The 21,602-nt window shown below is 40.1% G+C and overlaps 1 protein-coding gene across 5 annotated transcripts in view; it reads right to left on the bottom strand.

The window, feature by feature from the left end:
• The window catches only part of KCNQ5 (potassium voltage-gated channel subfamily Q member 5), a 508,163-nt gene extending 487,473 nt beyond the window's left edge, over window positions 1-20,690 (bottom strand). For all 5 annotated transcript variants that reach the window (XM_069487726.1, XM_069487729.1, XM_069487730.1 and 2 more), the window contains exon 1: window positions 20,299-20,690. In XM_069487726.1, coding sequence (XP_069343827.1) covers window positions 20,299-20,690 — 392 coding nt within the window. The remainder of the gene's footprint in view (window positions 1-20,298) is intronic.
• Window positions 20,691-21,602: the final 912 nt, after the last annotated feature.

The following is a 21,602-nucleotide window of genomic DNA, read 5'->3' as shown; positions in this document are numbered from 1 at the left end:
GGTTTCTTCTTCTTCATAATTTCACCTTGCTCTCTACCTCACTTGCCATGACTCTGACTCTAACTAATGGCATCCTTTCAATTTCAACTCTACTGATGATTGACTCACCATGTTTATTTTTTTTTCATCCCATGTCTCCATAAGTTACCTACCCAGAGGGCAAAGCCACATGATATAAAACATACTTTTCTGGCCTACAAAAGATAGTAAACATTTCCAGCTTTTTGGGCCATACATCACTGTTGCAACTACTCAACTCTGCTATTGTAGCAAGAGAGCAGTGATAGACAATACAGAAATGACTGTGCATGATGGTATTACAATAAAACTTTATTTATAACGGGCCTCAGATCTATGAGATTTGAGTCTGATTGTTCTGTGCTTATGTTTACTGAGGCACCTCTGATGATGGTTTAGTTTTGCACATGGCTTTGCCTATAGGAAAAGAATAGAATAGTTATGTGGATTTGAGAGTTTTAATGGGTTAGTAAGCCAGAAGAACCTCTTCAAAGTGTACAAAGTAATGGTGATTCATATCTTAGTGCTCACAGTCATGCCTGGATGGTCATTTGTAAATGGGACAAGGCACCTAGGCAGTGCACTTGCCCTTGGACAGCTGTATCACCTTACAATGTACATTCTTAGAGCAATTGACACTAAACCAGTCATGGCAGAATTGGCGGCCCAAGTTAGAAGACATTCTCAAACTCAAGCAAGCCTAGATTGGCAGAACACACATCAGCTACACACAGTTTTGATCAGGAAAGGTCGATTTAGTTGAAGGCTTCTGTGTATAGATGCAACAGTAAACTATGTAGACCATTAGATATCCATACGCTTTTTCCCAAAATGCTTGTGGTTTTTCAGACATAAGATCAGCAATAACTACAATCTGTTCTACTTGTGGGTAACTGTCATATTTAGTAAGGAAAATAAACGTATGAGAAGTTTTACTATTTTTATTTTTAGAGGTCTATACATTTACAAAGTTTATTCTTAAAATAAACTCACCATTTGTTGTTAAAGTTATTCTGTATAAGCCTGTTGATTTTTTTCAAACGAAGAGGTGTTTTCACACATCTTGATTATATATGTGTGTATGCATACAAACATATTTAAAAGACAATATTCTCAATATTTAAGAAAAGATTGAGTGATAGATTGAACACTGTCAGAAATCCAATTATACAGAAATTTGAATTTAGGTTAAACACTAACAATGGACATAGGGTGACAGTCCATTGGAGACCATTAATACTAATATATCCCTGCTATAATGAGATATGGGCATGCCTTATACATCTTTTTCTTTACCTACTGTCAGCTTAGTTTCAGCTAGCTTTTAACCAGAGTTACAGTACATCACAGGAATTACCTGGAGGGGGTGTGGAAATCTCTACATTAATTAGGAAAAAACTTTGCAGGGAGACAAGAAGGTTCTATTCAGGCTTTTCTTTCAATAATAGAAAAGAACACTATGACATATGCAAAGAAAGAAACATTGTATCAAAATTAAAATTTTCCCCTTTTCTAAAGTTACAAGTTATAAATGGCAAGATTTCAAAATAATCCAAGAAACCAAGCATGCTAAGAACAAGCCAGAAGTGGATGCTGTGGAGTCTGGACATCGTGGGGAAGGTGGGACTCAAGAACTCTGGGTCCAGCACCAACCCAGCGGGGACCAAAACAAGGGACTTGCCGCCTCTTCTCTTCCTCTCCTCTCTATCAGAGAGGTGGAAGGAATCCAGAAGCTGGAATTCTACCTGAAGAGAGCTTCCATACCATATGTCATATACTGACTTAATAGTTATTGTATCATGAATATTAAGTTATTTCCTACTTATTAAAGTTCCATATTGACAACCTGCAGTAAGAATTTAAGCAGGAGTATTTAGCAGACATAAAGTGCCGTGACGTCCAGGCCTCCCCAGCGTGCTAGGAGACAAGGTAATATTGCATGACACAAATTTCTCTGAGAACTTAGGTTCTAAGTGTCATACTGAGCATTTGTAAAATACTCTTCATTTGAAAAATTATATAGACCAACTTGCCCAAGTGCCTGATTCAGTGGGTATTCACTATGATCAATTTGGCTCAAATAAAACCTTGTTCCTAGAGCTCCTCAGAAAATGTGCATGTCCTGCTGAGAGTATGGTGATGATAGCAGTGGTGGGAGAGAAGGAGCAGAGGGGACAGAGAATAAGGAATATGGGATATACACGGTAAAAAGTCATGTAGGGTAGAGAGGATTACAAGAAAAGGTGCATCTTGTCTCATTCCTGCCCCACAGTCCTATACCCCAAAGATAACTTCCATCAAACAGTTCCATTTAATCCTTCCAGAAACTTTCCATTTATATGCATACGTATACATGGTGTGTGTGTGTGTGTGTGTGTGTGTGTGTGTTGCTAATCCTCATTATTTGTGGATTTCATATTTACAAATTTGCCTACTCAAAATTGATTTGTAACCCCCAAGCCAATACTCACAGTGCTTTTGAGGCCATTTGCAGACATATGCAGAGCAGCCAAAAACGTGAGTTTTCTGTTGCACACATTCCCAGCTAACATCGCACAAGACAGAAGGGCTATTTGATGTTCCTAAGCCCAAGGAGGCTGTGATGTGCCTCATGGAGAAGCTTCATTCAGGCACGAATTACAGTGTTACTGCCTGTGGTTTCAGTGTTAATGAATCAACAATATATATTAAATAATGTGTCTTTAAACAGAAACATACATAAAGCAAGGTTATGTATTGATTGGTTGATGGAAATATTGTGGCCAATATTTCCTGTGGCTCAAAGGATCTAACCCTATATTTCCACTAGGAGCAATGATTCAGCATTCGCTAATTCAGTATTTGCCATGACCTTAATAGAACATAACTACCACGAATAACAAGAACTTACTGTGTGTACACTTTTTTAATTTACAAGGTAGATACTTGTGTATACTATATATACTGTTTTATATCTTGATTTTTCCTCCTAACAATTCATTTCAAAAATCATGCCATACTATGTCACATGTATCTACCTCATTGTTTTCAAAGAATGCGGTTTTCCCTTGGAGAGCTTCGCCATCATTGATTTAGCTAGTTGTTAATGACAGGATTTTATGTTGTTACTGGATTTGTAAAATGACATTACAATGCTTCAAGGAATATTCTTGTGTTTGCATCTTTGCAAACTACACAGATCTCTGAATTAAAGAAAATTCTGGTCTCTGTAACAAATACATAACAGCTGTGGCTGTCTTTAGGGGCCATCAAAAAACCTTAACATATTGTTAGGTTGAGTATCCCTTATCCAAAATGCTTGGGACCAAAAGTATTTCAAATTCAGGATTTTTTTTCAGATTTTGGATTCTGCATATACTTACCCTTTAAGCATCCTTAATCCAAAAACCCAAACTCCAAAATACTCCAATGAGCATTTCCTTTGAGCATCATGTCTGTCAGTGCTCACAAAGTTCAGATTTGGGGGCATTTTGTATTTTGGATTTTTGGATTAGGGATACCCCAACCTGTACTACATAGAATGTAGATCTGAGTTTGACGTGGCTGAACAGCAACACCACACTGGGGATGTTTAACAAATGTCAAATAATTAGACTTTCTTTGTAGGTAAACTCAGGGTGAAATAACTGCAGGGTCCCTTTCTCTGAGGGTCAATGGAAAGAGCTCTGTGTTTGTGTACAAATCTGTTCCATGACAAAGGGAGGCCTTTTCAAAGTGCTTTTTATCTAGTAGTGCCAAATTAACCCTCTTTCCTAAGGCGAAAGGCAATAGACTTGTGCCAAAGGGAACCCAGCCTGTCCTGCCTTGCATTCCCTTCCCTGCCCAAGCTGGCTTGAGCAATGAAGCAGGACCAGCAGTGCGGCGGCTATGATGACTGAGAGAATGCTGTAAGTATTCAAAAATCATGGGACTCATAGGGCATATAGAATTGTTCATAAAGATAAATGGGAGCCCTTCATTTTCTCCGGTCACTCCTCTGTTTCAAAATTGTCTTAGAGAAAAAGAAAATGCCTGAAGAAGCACATACAGTACAGTTCAACATTTCAGTGCATGCACGTGACCCATGTAGAAGACAGTCATTTACAGGCCAACAATTTTAAACAATCACCAAAATTATTTTCTCTCTCATAATTTACTAATAAAACTATTACCTTTCTAATGATAATATTAACAATAAAAAGCATATTAAATATAGACAAAGAAATACCAGGAGGGTAGAAACCAAATTCAAGGTAATTTTAACCATTCACACACACACACACACACACACACACACAAAGATGCTGTGCTTGTGAAGCTAGAGATGTGCCTTACCTCTCATGAAGTAGGGCAAGGATTCACAGGAGTTAGGGTCACATCCAGCTGCTCCTGCCTACATCTGTCTTGGCCCAGGCTCTTTTGGGCATATAAACAGGGTGCTAGGCCTGTTTAACATGGCAAATGTAAAGACTGTACAGACTTTTGAGCTTATTTAAATTTCTGGATGAATACATTTGCCTTGTCCTAATGAATTTACCAAGTGTAATGAAACAGTGTGTGTGCATGTGTTCGTGTGTGTATATATGAGTGAATAATGATTTTAGACTCCTCATGTAACATTTATACATACTCTTTCCCACTCCCACTAGCTTGAAGTCTGGAAATATTTCTCACAAATTTGTCACAGTCCTGCAACTGAATGGACTAACTACTAATCTGTTTCTTATTTGATCTATTCAGTTATTAAAGCCTTTAAAGATCAAATCACGATACGTTCTAAGTCCAAAAGAAACCATTTCTTGCCTTAGGAGAAAGAAAGGTCATGGAAATTAGTATCTTTTGCTGGCTATTAGGAGTTTCTAAAAGGGAGAAATATTTTCTCTTTTACCTGAATGAAAAGTACTAAAACACTTATTAATAGAATATTCTTCATAGAATAGTTGGATAAGTAATAGTATTTGAAAGGAATGTCAGTATTCATTTTTTAAAAATCATAGAATACCTTCAGTAGAGGAAGGTAGGGCAGGTCACAGACCTACAGCTGGAGTCATTTCTACGTGGGCCATGGGAAGGCCTGACCACCAATGCTGGCTCCAACAGTAAGTGACCCTGAGCAAGTTACTCAACATCTCTGCAGTCTCAATTTTCCCATCTAAAAAAAGGACAGTGCTAGAGTAGGTCACCAAAGCTCCTTCCAGCTCTATAATCCTGTTACTTAAACATGTCGAAGCAGTATTCCCTGCTTTAAGAATGTGCTTTTATCCATGTATTCAAAACTAAAGAGATTATAAAATATTTCCTGATTTCTGAGCTCAGAGAACTTGTACACACAACAGGAAATGTCTGGCTATAAATCTTGGCACCAAATACAATGCTGCTGTAAAATAAGTTATATTATGTTCATTAATTTATTCACTCATTTATCGTTGAGTTTTTTTACATATACGTTTTTTACATGTGCCTATTACTGTAGTTATTTCCTCCTCTGAAGAGGCTAAAAGACTATATTTGGTTGGGGAGTATAAAGACTACCATTTTGTATGCCAGCAATTATATAATGAGTTTTAACACTTTGCCTCATTATTTCCACATTTATCAGATGGTTGGTGCTTAGAGAGGTTTATGATTTGTCCAAGGTCACACATGTTCAGTATGAGTGACTTCTATAAAATTTCTCATTCCCTTTACTTTGGCTACACAGTTGCCAGCCTTGGGTTATGGCTCCATCTGCTTTTTAAAATTTCTTCTGCATGCCACCATTACAGAAAATTCTCAGACTCTCACACTCCAGGTAGTCTTCTGCTGGTCATGCCAAAACTCCACCAAGGGCCTTTGCTGTTGTCAAGATGCCAAGTTATTCATCCCCCAAGGTTGCCTTATCACACCTACCAATGCTGCTATCTCGAACTTTTTTAACAACCCAAACTTTTGTTTACCATTAATCTAGACCTCTCTTTTTCCAGGATCTTGTTCCTCTTGATTACTTTAATCTTTCCTTTTTCTAGGGGGGCCCTTTCCTGAGGCTTTTTCATTTGTACAGACCTCTAGCTGATTGGAGAAATAAAGGTTTGGCTTTACCGAGTGCTTTCCTAATTTACCAGTCTCCCTCTCTCTTCACTCATTTGTCAGCTATGCGACTTAATCTGTCTCCTTCTCTCCTCCAAGCACTGTTTGGTGCCTTATCCCAAACTCTTTAGAACTGCTTTGCACTTATCACCATCTCTCCTAGAGACTGCAAGATTGCTTTCCAACCAGATATCCCTGCTTTTCACTGGAGGCTCTCTAAATACCACCTTCTCTCCTGGAGTCCCCATTCCAGTTATACAGTGATACCTCTGGCAACACCCCTCACACTGTGTGGTAGCTTTTGAGATGCTGATTGTTTTGTTTTTACCCTACCTAGATTGTTTTGGTTCTTTTTATCCCAGGGCATCACCTTTCCTGTGAAACTGAATGTCCTCCTAACACATGGCACTGCAGATGCTGCCCACTCCTAGATGGCTGAGTTTCCTTCTAGGTTGTGGCCCCTCCTCCTTCATCCAGTTTTTCTACATCGTTGCCTTTTTTTACATGCACATCTTCATTGCTCTTCTTTGTAATACTTTTACCCCATAGCAATCTTTCTTTGAGACTCAGTCTTCCTGTGGATGCTGTATTGCCCTAGCTCTTCTCTTCTCTGTCTCTTTCACGAATCTCTTTCTCCTCTTACCTCCCCAAATGTCAATATTCCCTAAACTTCTCACCCTACGCTCTTCTCTCAGCACCTTTTCTTCTTCTTATTTCTTTATCCAACCTCTACAATGGTAACTGATGATCCTCCATCTTTCTCTCCCAAAGCCCAAACGGGCCATATGTCCACTTGTGCATCTTGTCTCTACCTAAAACAGAATTAAGCAACTTCCGCTTGTTCACATTCACACTTGTTTGAAACCTTGAAATTTTTTTACTCTTTCATCTCTTTTGCCAACCAGAAGCAAAAGGAGGGCTAAGAAGTCCAGCTCTCCCTTTGAAGTCTCTGCTATTCTTCCTTCCTCACATTCCCAGGGAAACCCTCCAGGACAGGCCCTTGTCATGCTGCGTTGCTGTTCCACTTCCAGACACTTATTGTAGAGCAACCACTAACTTTACATGGGGCCCTTGAAGCAAGTGTAAAAACACACAATAGATTCATTGCAAATAGGTCTTTTAAATATATTATCATGTGCTTTAGAAATCTATGTTAATATTGCAATGTGGAAAGGGAATTTGAATCAACAAGAAATGAAAAAAAAAAAAACAACCCCAAGTATTATTTGCCTTTAACATTTTTTGGAGAAAAAAGTACAGTCTCTCATTGATGACAATTGTGAATTATGGTATCCACCCTTCAATTAGAGGAATATTATGTTTTCTTCAGCACAATGTGATAGTTTGACTGTTCTTATTTATGGTTGTCTAGGCTACGCTACCTCTCTCAGTGCCATCTATAAACTTACTTTTATTATCCACTTCCTGCCCTGAAGCCTGGAATAAAACTCCATACCCACTGGCTCTGGAAAATAGCTCTGGGCAGCATGATCCAACTAGTTTAGGAACAGTAATTTGTAAAATAACTTATCAAGTCCAACACTGGGTACAAAAGCTCTGGAACCATGTAAGGGAATCTTTCCTGCTAGAGATACTACAAAACTCTAATTTCTAATTTCAGTAGAATGACTGGGGCCATTCTACCAAAAGAAGGGAATAATGGGCTACTCAAATGTGGACCAAACTAACTGGTAACCTGAATGACTGTCTAGAAGTCAGCATGATTGGCACACATGACGACGGCATAGTTTTCTTTCCTAGTGTGTTTCCTATCCTACCTTTGGAAGAACTGCAGGACCGTGTAACTAGGGTGGCTGGTTCCTTTGGGAAGATACTAACTCATCTCAGTCAGTTTATCCCTTGATGGATCTGAAACTAAAAAACCTACCCAGCTTTCTTCTAGAGAAAAATACTTGGATGTCAATTTGAACATTCAGGCTTGGTAAGATTGCTGCCCCTAAACAAAGTGTCATTTCTTCTAGTTGTCAAGGACTGCATGAGTAAGAGCAGATGCCCCTTGGGTTCAGGACCCTATCTTGAAGGTTCTAAATGGGTTCCCCAAAAGTCATTTGTATTGCCATTCAACTTCTCTGCCTTTTCCATCTGATGGAGCAAAACAGAACTATAGGATTTTTATCATCAGGCACGTTGAAGAAAAGAGGCATTTTCCACATGCCTGAAGAATGTTTAACAAATGGAAAGAAGTGATTCCAGAGTGTTCCAAGGACATGGTATGTGGTGGGCACTCAAATATTGAATGAATGAAAGAGCAAATTCTGGGCCCCATGGAGGGCTGGGTTTATTTTCCTTTCATGTACTAGAATTAAAAAGTTAACAATATTAGAAGCTTGAAGTGTACACCAAAAATAAACAGACATTTGATTTTTTTTAAAAACAAGCTTTTGGTTTATATTATTGTTCTTAAACCATTTTGGGGAGGAAAAAAAATAACATCCCCAAACAAAGGGTTATGAAGCAGCATTGATTTCTTTTCTATTTTTAAAAATACTTTGGAGCAAATTAAACATATTCAGAATGTTTTATTAACTAGAACATTTAGTTTAACTAGTTTAATTACTACTTTTTAGAAATTACTATGATCAGTGGGAACTCCTACGTTGGGTCTCTGTGTGGGAATGCCCTGAGAAGAATGCCCACCTGCACAGGCAGCTGAACATCCAGCTCCAGAATTTCCCAAGAGGTCAAGAGAACCGGCAATTAGCAGTTCTGTATAGGGTGATCCTGGAGTTTATCTTGAAAATCCCTTCAATAGAAGCAGTAGTTAAATGCCACTGGAGAATAGCCACCCTTTACTTTTATCTTAAGTCAATTCAGAGAGATGGTTTTTGCAGCTCAGTAAATAGTAAACTAATATCCTTCCAGATAAAAATTCCTTGAGGGAACAGCCTATGTCTTATTTATGGTAAGCCTCTTGTTCCTACTCCAGGGCCTTACACATAGCAAGAGGTCAGCTTATTGAACAAATATTTGAGAATTATATCCTAATTTTACAAATTAGAAAGCTGATAAATGGGTCAGGCATAATGGCTCACGCCTGTAATCCCAGCACTTTGGGAGGTCAAGGCAGAAGGATAACTTGAAGCCAGGAGTTCAAGACCAGCCTGGGCAACATAGTGAGACCCTTTTCACTACAAAAAAAATTAAAAATTGCCAGGCATAGTGGTGTGTGCCTGTAGTGCCAGCTACTCGGGAGGCTGAGGCAGGAGGATCGCCTGAGCCCAGGAGTTCGAGGCTACAGTGAACTATGATCAAACCACTGCACTCTAGCAGCCTGGGTCACAGAGCGAGACCCTGTCTCTAAATTCTCAACCTCATCCAAACCTCCTAGATTCACTCAGGTGTAACAGAAAACAGGTTTAGAAAAATTAAAGCCCTAAACTGCTTTTCCATTCTATAAAAGGTTATGGGATAGCCCTCATAAGCTCTACGCTTTGGAACAATTTCCAACTAGAAAAAAATACAGGTGGTTTGCTATCTCACACGTACTTCTATCATGCACTTGCATTTTGAGTTCATGCTTTAATCTTCCAATTAAAAAGGAAAAGTACAGCTCTCTAGTGCCAGATTATAGATCTATTTCTTGGCTCACTGAGTAAGGAGACTCCTAATGATTTAATAGCCTATATGGTAAATATTTTTAAGTTAATTGCTATTTATATGTTACAAATATACTTGGACTTCTTTAATGTGCCTTTCTATAATAATTCTACCTGGAATAAAAGTTAATTTCTAATTTATTTCTTAACTATATAAAGTAGGCAACTTCCACAATGGAAAGTATAATTTTTTAAAAATTATTCATGAATATCTGAGTATTCTCAGATTTCAGAAATAAAGGTAGATATTAGAAAATCTCAGAGCAATTTTAAGGCTTCACTCCCCTTATTTAAGTCTAACTAAAACTCCAAGAAAAATAGGGTTCTTCTCTTGCACTTCTAACCCCTATATCTCTCTGTTAATTACCACAGAGTGATATGTAAACTAGGTAACTCAGTCTACTTAGGCACTATGCTCTTAAAGCATGTGAGTAATTAGAGGGTCAATGCATCGCTTAAGAACAGACAGCTTTCAAAAAAAGAGAAATGTAGCACAAAGAAGAAGGGAAAAAAAAAATCAAAGCAAAACTAGGTGTAGTGTAACTGGAAGGAAAAAACAATGGGACAAATGAGAAAGAGAACGGAAAAAATGTCCATGAAAATGTATATACGGGAGGGGAGAAAGAGAAGCATGGAAGGAGAATAGAATACATTCATATTAGTATGAAGAAAATAAGTACTTATTATTTTAAAGAGAGAAAGAACACTATGAAATCAGTTTGGAGCGAACGTGTTCTATATTCAGCTATTATGAAACTTAAAGCAAACTGCTGCTATTTTGTAATGAATCTTAGGTATTCTGCAATGAAAGCATAAATGGGGAATTTAATGTTAATAGGAAATGGTATTGAGAAATTCTTTAGGTCATCAGTATGAGTTACTACCCAATTCAAACTAGAAAAACTTAAGGAAATTCTTGTTTGAAAAAAAAAGTTAAAATATTTAAATAGTCTCATTGGTGGTAATAAGCTAGGTGAATTTTGATTAAAAGTATTCAGTAAAAATCTGGGTTTGATGCATACATAGGAGACACAAAACAAGGGGGAAGTTTCTTCAGACACTAACAAACTATCGGTGAAGAATTAGATAAAAATCCAATTAGAAGATAATTCAATAACATAATTAAAGACTAAATACATGATCCAAGTAATAAAAGCTATGAGAGGTAAATAAGGGTAAGAAAATAAGCCAGAACTGTCAGGAAAAATTTTATGGGAAAATTAGAACTTAGGCTGGTTAGAATTTGACGGCAAAGGAACAAAAGTTCTTAATACTACTAAGTTATAAGTAATTCTCTGATAACTAGGTTATAAGGCATTTTAACTATCATTCATTTATTCAACAAACATTTATTGTGCATATGCTATATTGCTAAGAGCTATACTTAGACCCGAATGTAGTTTTTGTAATTACTCTACCCATGTGATCCGAGGAGCCCTGGGCCCACATGTACTATTCACCATCAAGACATAGTGGCTAAGACTGTGGGCTCTCAGCCAACTTGCCTTGGTTCAAAGCCCTGCTCTGCCATTAATTCAGTGGCTGAACTTGGACAAGTTATTATTAATAAATCTCTTTCTACCTTGGTAGTCTGACCTATTAAAGGGAGATGACAACACTAATAGTATTTCTTGGGGTTATTCTAAGGCTTAAAAGAGTTCATGTGTATAAAGCACTTATTGGTGATAAACAATCTTCCTTCCTTTAACTATATTCTCTCTTGATTGTCCCCTTAGCCTTGTATTTCCTTCTAGCTAGTGTCCAATCTCCTTTTATTCTTGCCCAACTGGCTGAACATATGGCCTAAATATGCTGCTTCCTCTCTTCACTTCTGATTCATTTTTCAACTAACAGCAATCTTCTGCTGCCCTCACCACTTCACTGAAGGTTAACATTAACGAGGTCAAACTATCACTGAAGAATGTCACATTGCCAGATCCCAGGGTAATTCCTTGGTCTTCATCATGGGAGACTACTCTACATTTCACGGTATTTTGAAACTCTTCTGACAGCCTTGTTTTCCACAACCACCTGCCATCTCTTTGTCTAGTATTGCCTCACATCTTGCTGTCTACTCCATTTCACTCCCCATTTCCTCTGCTCATCCCTTTAACACAGTATTCTCCAGTTTTCCATCCTTGACCAGTTACCTTTTCTCTTTACGAACTTTCCTTGTAGTTTAAACTCTTCTCTGTATTCTGATGTCCTTTACATCATCATCCATAAGCTACTGTACATACATAGCTGGAATTTCCACAGGCACTAATGCTCAGCATTTCCAAAGCTAAACTCATTTTATCACCCCCTACATTCCCCTAAACCTGTTATTCCACCTGCATTCTTGATCTCAGGTAATGTTACCACTGTGTATCCAAACATCCATGCCAAGAATCTGCAAATGACAAATCTACCCCTCTTCTTCATCTTCCACATTCAATCATTCATTAATACTTTTCAACTCTATTGCCATATTTCCTGCCATCCTTACCACCACTGCCCAGTCTAAGTTCTAATTATCTCTTACTTAAGTTGGAACAATTTCAAAATTGATCCTCCACCTCTAGTTTTGACCCTTCAAGCCATTATTGATGGAGCTTCCACAGTGATTACTGTAAAATGGAAATCCAATGACATTATTACCTGTCTAAATCCTATCTTCCTCAAAGATTTCCCATCACCTACAGGATAAAATCCTAGACTTTTAATATAGAAATATAGCCCTCTATTACATTATCTCTATTTTTATATCCAGTTTCAATAACAGCCACCATACTGAGTGTGAATATGTACACATAAAAAATTATATATGTATACATATGTTATATCAAATATCAGAACATTTTGATAGAATATTTTATTCCTATTTTATAGATTAAGAAACCGGTACTAGAAGCAACTTGTTTGTAGCTGTCAAATCAGTAAAAATAAAGTTGATAATTGAATCTAAATCCTACTATATTCCCCAGTGGAATTTCCTTTGGGTCAAGTTCACATCATCCCCTTTTTTTGAACCACCAGCATCGAGCACATTACTGGTACATATAAGGGCTACTAATTAAATGATAAACTGAATTGACTGTTAAAAAAGAAGAGAAACAATGGATTACGATATTATGATTATAAAAGATCATCCTGGCACTGACTGAAAAAGGAATAGAGATCTTAGAATTACCTCACAGGTGCCATAAATGGGAATGATGACCACTATGACTGAATTTATAAAATGTGTATCATCGTGTACAGTTAAATTTCATTACCTTTCAAATTATGAGGCAATCTCTGTATTATCAAGGGTAAATTTAAGACTCTACTTCTAAATTGCATTATATTCAAGTTTCTTGTTTTACTTTTAGGGGAGCAAAACAAAGGCAAATGTACTTATTTACACTAACATAAATCCTTTGCTAAAGGATACAGTGTGTGTATATGCTTATGTTGTATATGCATTTGTGTGAGTATAGAAAGTATATGCACAAATATTATACAAATGTATATAATGGGAAAAGGTTAAACTATTTTTAAGTTCAGAAATTGATGACTTCAATAATGTTTAAGAAACTCATTCTTCATATGACTGCAAAGGATTAAAAGAGCACCTGAAATTCTGACACCCATCAAAGAATTTCACTAATTATGAAAAAATACAGTTGTGTGGCCAATCTGTCTCCTAGGTTGCAACCAAAGAAAACTTCAAATAACGTACTCATAAATGGTTGAAGAAAAAGGAAATTAAAATGGAAACATCTACATATCATTAAACATAACTATGAGCTGTTGTTGTTCAACAATTGGGCTTCAAGTAGTTTCACACCAGTGGGCTAGGATAAAACATGCTCTGCTGGCATTTTCATCTGCCAAAATAGCCATTTGCAATTAAAAATTAAAACTGGCACTACTTCTTTGTAAGCAATTAACAAAAGGCTGCTGGCTATCTTCCCTGTTTATAGTGTTTCTTGTATCAAGCCTTCATTCTGTTTTGAAATACTCCTTTTTTTCTTTTAGGCTATACTATTCCCAGTGCTAATATTTTAAGACTTTTCAACATTTCTAATTGTAATATGATCCTCAAATACTATAGCATTGTTTATATTTCTAAAAACTGATTTGAAGGGTATGGAACATTTTATATATTAGCAGATTATAAAGCAGCATATCTTATATAAGGCATCTGTACACTTAAGGGAAATCAGTGATTTTTAAGGAATGCAGGAGCAAAAACAATTTGTCTACAAAATCAATTTCTATAGACACAGATTTCACTCACAATAGAATATATATAAAAATAATAAAGTAATTCATTGGGTCTAATTGAGTCTGATATAGAGTGGCCAGTAGAATGAAATTCCATCTTCCACAAGGGAACCAGTAGCATATTTTGGAGATTTGGGGTGTCAGTAAGTGAATCAACATGCATGCATGGAGTATCTTCTATGTGACAGAAACCATTCTGGGTGCTAGTGATATAACAGTGAATAGGACAGAGAGAGGTCCTCCCTTTAAGGAATTGAGGGGGAGATAGGCAATAAACAGATTCCTTCACCATGTAGAACAGAAGCAATATGTTCTTTTAAGTCTTTAGAAAGATCACTTTCGCTACTATGTGGCACAGAGGCTTTGAGGATTTAGCGATGACATTAAAGCAACTAGTTAGGAGGCAGCCCTCCAGCTGAGAGATGAGGAAGGGAAATGATAAAAAGATCAGATCACCTCTTATTCCAAATAATCCTTCCCTTTTATGATAGTATTTCAAACTCTCCACAGTATCCTCCACCATCTTGGTTGGATCACAGACAGTATAGTGCCCATTTCACAGATGAAGATTTGGAAATTCAGAAGGGTGAAATGATTTACTCCAAGTCACAAAATTAATTACTGGCAAAGCTGGGAGCAAAGCACTAGTCTCCTACTTCTAGCCCTACACCTTTTCCTTTAAATGAATCATCAACATCTTACTTCTAAGAAAACTGAAAAGACTTGATAGTTCCTTCAGCTTTGGCTCACTCTGAAACTCTCTGTGGAAGGCTTCTGAAGAAAATTGTTTACTTAGTCAATAAGCAAGTATTTATTGAGGGTCTGTAGATGCAAGGCACCTTGCCAGACACTTGAGATTGAGGGATAAGTAGGTGACTTTCTGTGTAGCAAGCTCACCCTCATGTGAAGAGACAGACTAAGTAGCCCACTGTGATGAAACAGTGGGGGAAGCACCACTATCATGACATTCACAGAGTGCCAGGGAACCTGAGACACAGGGCACCTAAGTCATGCTGGCAGAGGGAAGGAACAGTTTGGAAATATGCCCAAGATGAATCAATCCTTCAGTCGTATTTTGAAGAAACAGTAGGAGTGGAACAGCCAGAGTGGAAGGAGTTGGGGGAGTCCTCGAAAACAGCATGAGCAAAGGCACAGGATGGAGCAGTTCAGTAAGGTTGTGGCTCAGGGTGCATGTTAGAGGGGAGTGGCTGCAGATGAGGCTAGAAAGACAGCCAGAGGCCATACCAGGAGGCTCTTGTGAACTGTTCCAAGAAATCTGCAGTTTAACACTACTGTGTCCATTTTCCCAACTCTTAACTACTTCTGAGTCCACTTAAGTCATATGTATGACCCTCACTGCTCCATTGAAGCTGCTGCAGCAAAGCCTATCAGTGGCCTCCTTCAAGCAATCCACTGAAATCTTACACAACTTTTCTAGTCCTTTCTGCAGCATTGGACACTACTGGCCATAACCTCCTGTACATGTACTCCTTGGATTTCATGAAAATAAAGTCTCCTGGCTTTTCTCTTAACCTTTGGGTTGCTCTGTCAGGGTTTTCCCAGAGTTTTCCATAGGTTCTTATTCTTCCATCCATGGCTTGGTGTTAGTGATCCCCAGTCTCTGGCCTCCACCATGTCTTCACTTGCTCTGCGCATTCTCCAGACTGTCTCATTTTTTCTATTCATGGCTTTAACTACCATGAAACCAACAGACTTCCAAATCTAAATACCTGATCATTTAACTCCAGATTTGTGAATGCATTCATTCATTCAAAAAATATTTTATTAAGTATTATCTGTGTGCCAGAAATAATTCTTGTTGCTGATCCAAGACCCATTATAAGGAGACTGTGCCTGGTTCACTGCTGTGTTCCCACCACTTATGAACTCCACCCAAATGACTCAAAAATATCTAAAACTCAACATGTCCAAATCTGAACTCACTACATTGCTCTGAACATGTTCCTGCCCTTCACCCTTTGTCCTGTATAACAGTAAATGGCACTCCCATTCCCAAATCAGAATCATCCTCTTCACACTACACATCAGACTGGTGAAAACAATCTACCAATTCTATCTCCTTACCATTTCTCTGATTAAACTCTGTCTTCTCATCTCCATAGTTATTGCTTTAGTTCCTTAGGCAATCATCTTTCACCTTCCTAGAACAGTCCATGGCAAATAATAGTCAACAGACATTCATAGAATCAATTTATAGATAAAAGAATGCAAGAGTAAATGGAAATTTAGCACGATTGCTATCGTCTTCTTACAGGTCATACTGATTCCTTTTAGTACCTTCCAACTTGTTTGCCAAACTGATGAAAGGCAGATCTTTCCAAAATTCATATATGATTATGTCATTCCCTTGATTATCACTATTCAATGGCCACTACTACCTACAGGATAAAGACAAGGTTTCATGGCCAGCATCTGAGGCCATTCAAGGTCAGGTACTTACCTTTTGCTCTACCTCCTTCACTTACAGCAGCCTTTCATCCTACAAATACTTAATACCTAGAATTACTGCGCTGATTTTCAATTCCATATCTTTCCTCAAGCTGTTTTCACTATCAAAATTGTTCATTCCTCCCTGCTTTGCTCATCTGAAAATTACTCATTTGTCTAAACTCAGCTCACATCTCACTTCCCCTTTGAAGCCTATGCTGACCTTTCTGCTCTCCTCTCTTCCACTCCTTTTCTATTCCCATGCAACTTTGTAACCTACCTCTCTAAGTGTATTGGTAATACTATTTTCACACTTGTTCACAAGCTTGTAGTCATACCATGCTAGAGTCTCTTCCCTCCTCAAGAGTGGAGTCCTCTTGCCTTATTAATTTGAAAATTAGCATATATTAGATACTCAAGTATTTATAGAAGGATAAATAGATGAATGAATAAATAAATAAGTAGATGATAGAGGGTTATCAAAATATTTTAAGCAAAGGGATGGTAGGATAAGATTTGCATTGTAGGAACAATACTATGGTGTCAGAGCAGAGAGTCAGAATGCTGAGAATAGAAGCAAGATGATCAGGCAAGAGAAAATTACAAATCATCCAATGGAGAGGTATTGAGAAATAGAGTGTGATAGTGGAAGTAGCAAAGGAGAGAAGGCAATTTATTTGAAAAATATTTATAAAGTGAACAAAGAACTTAATGACCATTTGGGTGGCCAGCAAGAGTAAGTATAAGAAAAAGGATTACTTCAGGGCTCCTAGCTTAGATGACTAGACTCTATCTTCCAGTGTAAAACATCTATAAATTCCCATCCATGGCATTAAACCAGGCAAAGATACTTGGGCAAAGTGATGAGTTACATGTATCTGTGACAATGTTTCCCATATAATTTCTGAGAACCACATTTGCTTCATCAATGCAAATTTATACGTGGAACCCTATCATGTCTTCCTCTACTACCCCCATTATTCTTCTAAAATTTTCATTTAAAAGAGAGGAATTAAAAACGGACAAAAAACATTCAAAGAAATATGTCACCTCATGTTTGAATAGCTCATCCAGTAAACTGAAGAAGAGCTGAAGGCAGGCAACATGGCTGTCTGATAAATCCTAAAGAGCAACAAGGGCACAGATCTTATTTCCACTAATTTATAAAGATTGGAAGAAAGCATTTGAAGAAGGTCATTTCTTGCTCTTGCCAGCCATCTTATCAATAGGCTAGGATATGTATTCTTAGAAATACATTTTATACCATTAAAGTATCATAATAACAATTATTTTTGCATAATTAATAGAAATTTTTCTTTACCTGAAGCATAACTTTAAAGATACTTTTCTTGTTTTTTGGCAGTGAAGACACTGGTCGACCAAGTAAATTCATCCCTGAAGTACCTCATTAATCATAGTGCACTTGTTCTTGGCAAGAACTTTAATGTGCTACAAAAACTGTTATTAAAGTAAGATTTGGGGATTCCCAGGCTGGCAGGGAATTAGTTAGTTAGACCTCTCTAGAAATTTTTTCTTATGGTCTTATTAGACTTACAGCTCAAAGCAACTTTGCTTTATTAATGTAATATGTAAAGTCAGCTAGTCTAAAGCTCATTTAAAATCACAAGCAGCAACTGCCAAAGATGGCTTCTTTCCCTAGGGTCTGCTGTAGTTATGCACAATCCTCATAGAAGGTGATACTATCCATTCCCTCTTTGTCCTCATGTGGATATAGCACCCCTACCCAATTGCTCAGGCATTACAGTTTCAGACTCTAGAAATGTATAATGCAAAACTTCACATTAGCTACATCATAATGACAAGTACATAATTTATTTCCTACCTACCACTAAAGACACTGCTAGACTGATAAATCCTGGTGGGTAGAGAAGTATCCAAACGTGAACCTTTGGAAAAACGATTTATCAAAATTTTAAAACTCTGTAAGTCCTTAAAAGCCTGTTAAATATCAACACATAGAAAAAAAAATGTTGCATTGCAAGAAGTTCACATTCATGTTCAAGAAAACTTATGTGCACCAACCAAGGTTGTCTCTAACCCTCTTTGAATATACAATGCATAATTTACCAAAAATAAAGGGCTACAAATGGCATCATATTGAAAATTCAAAGGCATGAATATTCTGAGCATACCCTTCTAAAAAAATCATTATCCATACAGTACATATTAGCTGCCAAATTGAGGATCATCATTGCTAATTTTTTTAGTATATTCTGACAAGTCAAAACAATTTATCAGGCTCATTAAGTAATTGGATTAATTATATGTCAACTCAGAGGAGATGAAAAGCATCTATAGCATTTCTCTATCTTTTATTACAGTAACCACATCTAAATCAATGTGAATCTTACATCACTGAATAATAAAAAGTATACCTTTTGATGTAATAATGATGCAACACAACGTTCTCCTTGTGTGCATTGTAAAATGGCAAGTTGGCTGGAATATTCTACCTAATGCTATATGTTCACATCAATCTGGGTCTATAAAATTTTCCAGACACCAGAGCTCCACCAATTTCCTGACTCCTACGTGGTCAAATTCCAGGTTCACATATTTACAAAACAGCTCCTTCTTCCATGTTATTTCAAAAAATGTTTCTGGTGTTGATGCCAATCCCTCATCCCAGGTGAAAGCTATGTATGGATGACACCTTATTTCTAAAAGAAACCTAGTTCGTGTTCAAAACTTATTTTACTAGGAAACAAGGAACGTATCAGTGAGTGCCTGCAACTTTCTCTACTGATCTAAGGCTGATGTCTTTATATTTCATTTTAACAAAAAGAAGCAGATTTAAAAAAAAAACTAAAAAGAGAGAAGAAGAAAGGAGAAGAGGAAGAATAAAAGAATTAGACATGATGTGGCGACATAAAAACAGCCTTAAAATGCCCAGATAAACCTAATTCTAATAGGAGGCTGAATGAATGGACTTTGTGGGGAAAACAGTAGTAAACTTTAAAGCCACTGAAAGGTTTTAAATGCCTAAGGGAAAAATAAACATTTGCTTCCAATCATTTTCTCATTAAGCATTCTCTGCTAGATGGCGAGGGCTTACTTAACACACATACACTTTGACTCAGTGCCACAAATACCGACTTAACCCACTGCCTGATGCCTGTCCGAGGCGGCCCATTTGCGCTGCTGCTACCGCACCTCGGCCCGCGCTCCTGCACCCTAGGTTCCCACTGCTCCCCCACACACACACCCCCGCAGCGCGGGAGCATCGCTTCAGCAGCCCCGCTCGCCTCTTCTAGACCTTGGCCACCTTCTCTGTTGCAGGAAGGGCTGCAAGCACTAACAGATTTTCCGTTGGTGGTGACTGAGGTGGTGGCGAGGCGTGCTTCCGGGCGCACTTAAAACCTAGCAGCTCTCTCCACCAAGTAGCAGCTTCCCCTGCTCCGCCCTCGGGACCTAGCCCTCGATGTCTCCTCTCTCTACCACGTTTTAACCCCGCCATCACCTCCCAATCTCTCCAAAATACTCTCAAGCCTCACACGGGCGCTTGTTCTCCCTTTACATTTCCTAGCTCCCGGGCGCCCCGCTCGGTTGAAGTTTTGGTATCTACGGACCTAATTGCTCCCAATTATCCGCGCAGCCTAAGTCCCGCGTCTGCCTGGCTCTCGCCCCGGGCGCCTGAAGCTGCCACCAGGCAGTTCACTGGGTGTCCTTAGGGAGAAGGTTCAAGCCGTACAGGTGGGAGAGGTGGGGCTGGGGTAGGAGGAAGACTCTGGGAGGAAGACCACAAACACGTGCAAAGAAATAAAAGCCACCACGTGTGTGTGTGAGCGCGCGCTCGCGGGGTCCAGATCGCGGGCGCGGATCACAACCCAGGGGGCCAGGCGCAGGGGTCCCCTGGCGCGGGCGTGGCGGGGGACAGTCGAGGGGCGCGAGTACTCACACGAACGCGTGGTAGATGAACGCCCAGCCTCGGGGTCTCTCCAGCACGTTGTAGAGATAGTTCTGCACCCGCCGGTACTTGACGTTGCGCCGGCAGCTCTGGCTACTCGTGTAGGAGAGCGGCTTCCCCAGCAGGCTCATCCGGGCCCCCTGCTTGCCCCGGCGGCTCTCCCTCAGGCCGCCGCCGCCGCCGAGCGCAGCCGCGCGGGTGCCCAGCAGTAGCAGGCCGTCGCCCCTGGCGGCTGCTGAGTTCAGCAGCACCCTGCCCCGGCCCGACTCCACATCCTTCATGCCGCTGCCCAGGCGCCCCCCGCCCGCCGCGGCCGCCGCGCCGCTCTTCACCCACAGCCCGGCGGCGCCGCCCTCCTCTCCTCCCGCGTGGTGGCGGGGCATGGCATCACCACGGGCACCGCGAGGGGGGCGCCAGTGCCTGCGGCGGGGGCAGCGGCCTCATGAGCGCCAGCAGGTTTCAAGGAGGAAGCCGGCAGCCGACGGGGCGCCCGCCGGCCAGCGACCTCCGAGCCGGGGGCGGGGAAGCAGGCAGCCAGCAAACCGCCGGGGCTTCGGGGCGGGGAAAAGGGGGGTGTGCAGAGGAGGCCGAGGAGTCCCAATTTCTAGCAGCCTTTAGCTTCGAATTCTAAATCCGGACCTGTTTGGAGCGTCACTTAGAGAGGGTTTCTCTTACCCCCTCTAATTCCCGCGGCTACCACTCCCTCCTTCCCAAAGTGCCCTCAGGGCTGGAGCGGGGGAGTGCGGGGCGCTCCGAGGCGCGCTCCCACGCGCGCACACCCAGCCCCCGCTCCCCCTTTCTTCTCTCTCTTCGCTCCCAACGCCCAGACTGTGTCCGCTCCCCCCGCAGAGGACGGGCCTCCGAAGCCTCTCTCTGAGGCGCGAGTTTGGTTTGGTTCTCCCAGGGGCTTTGGAGCTGTCCGGAAGGTTAAGTCTGCCCGGTGTCCTGAGGAGAAACTGGAGGCGCAGGTCGCTGCGCTCTCCTGCCGCTATGCCGCTGCGCCGGATCCTGCCATCCTTCCTCAAGGGGCGTGAGCGGGAACGGCCTTGCCCTGCCCTCCAGGTATTAACTAGCCCAGGAGTGGGAGCGTCGGGTACCGCTCCCGGCAGTGGCGCTCGGGTCCCTGCGCACGGGGCGGGTCCTAGGCAGTTCAGTGGGCCGAGCCGAAGGACGCGGCTGCCGAGCCCGTGAGGCGGGGACCGGGCATCTTCCCGCGCCTCACTACAGCCTGCAGACTGTGACTTTCCCTCCCAGCAACAGACAGAAAGCCCGCGAGTTAACTGGACATCCTTCCC

This window comes from Eulemur rufifrons, chromosome 15, assembly GCF_041146395.1.
Source record: "Eulemur rufifrons isolate Redbay chromosome 15, OSU_ERuf_1, whole genome shotgun sequence".
NCBI lineage: Eukaryota > Metazoa > Chordata > Mammalia > Primates > Lemuridae > Eulemur > Eulemur rufifrons.
Note: the sequence above shows the minus strand (reverse complement) of the source record. Positions and strands in the feature narration are given on the sequence as shown.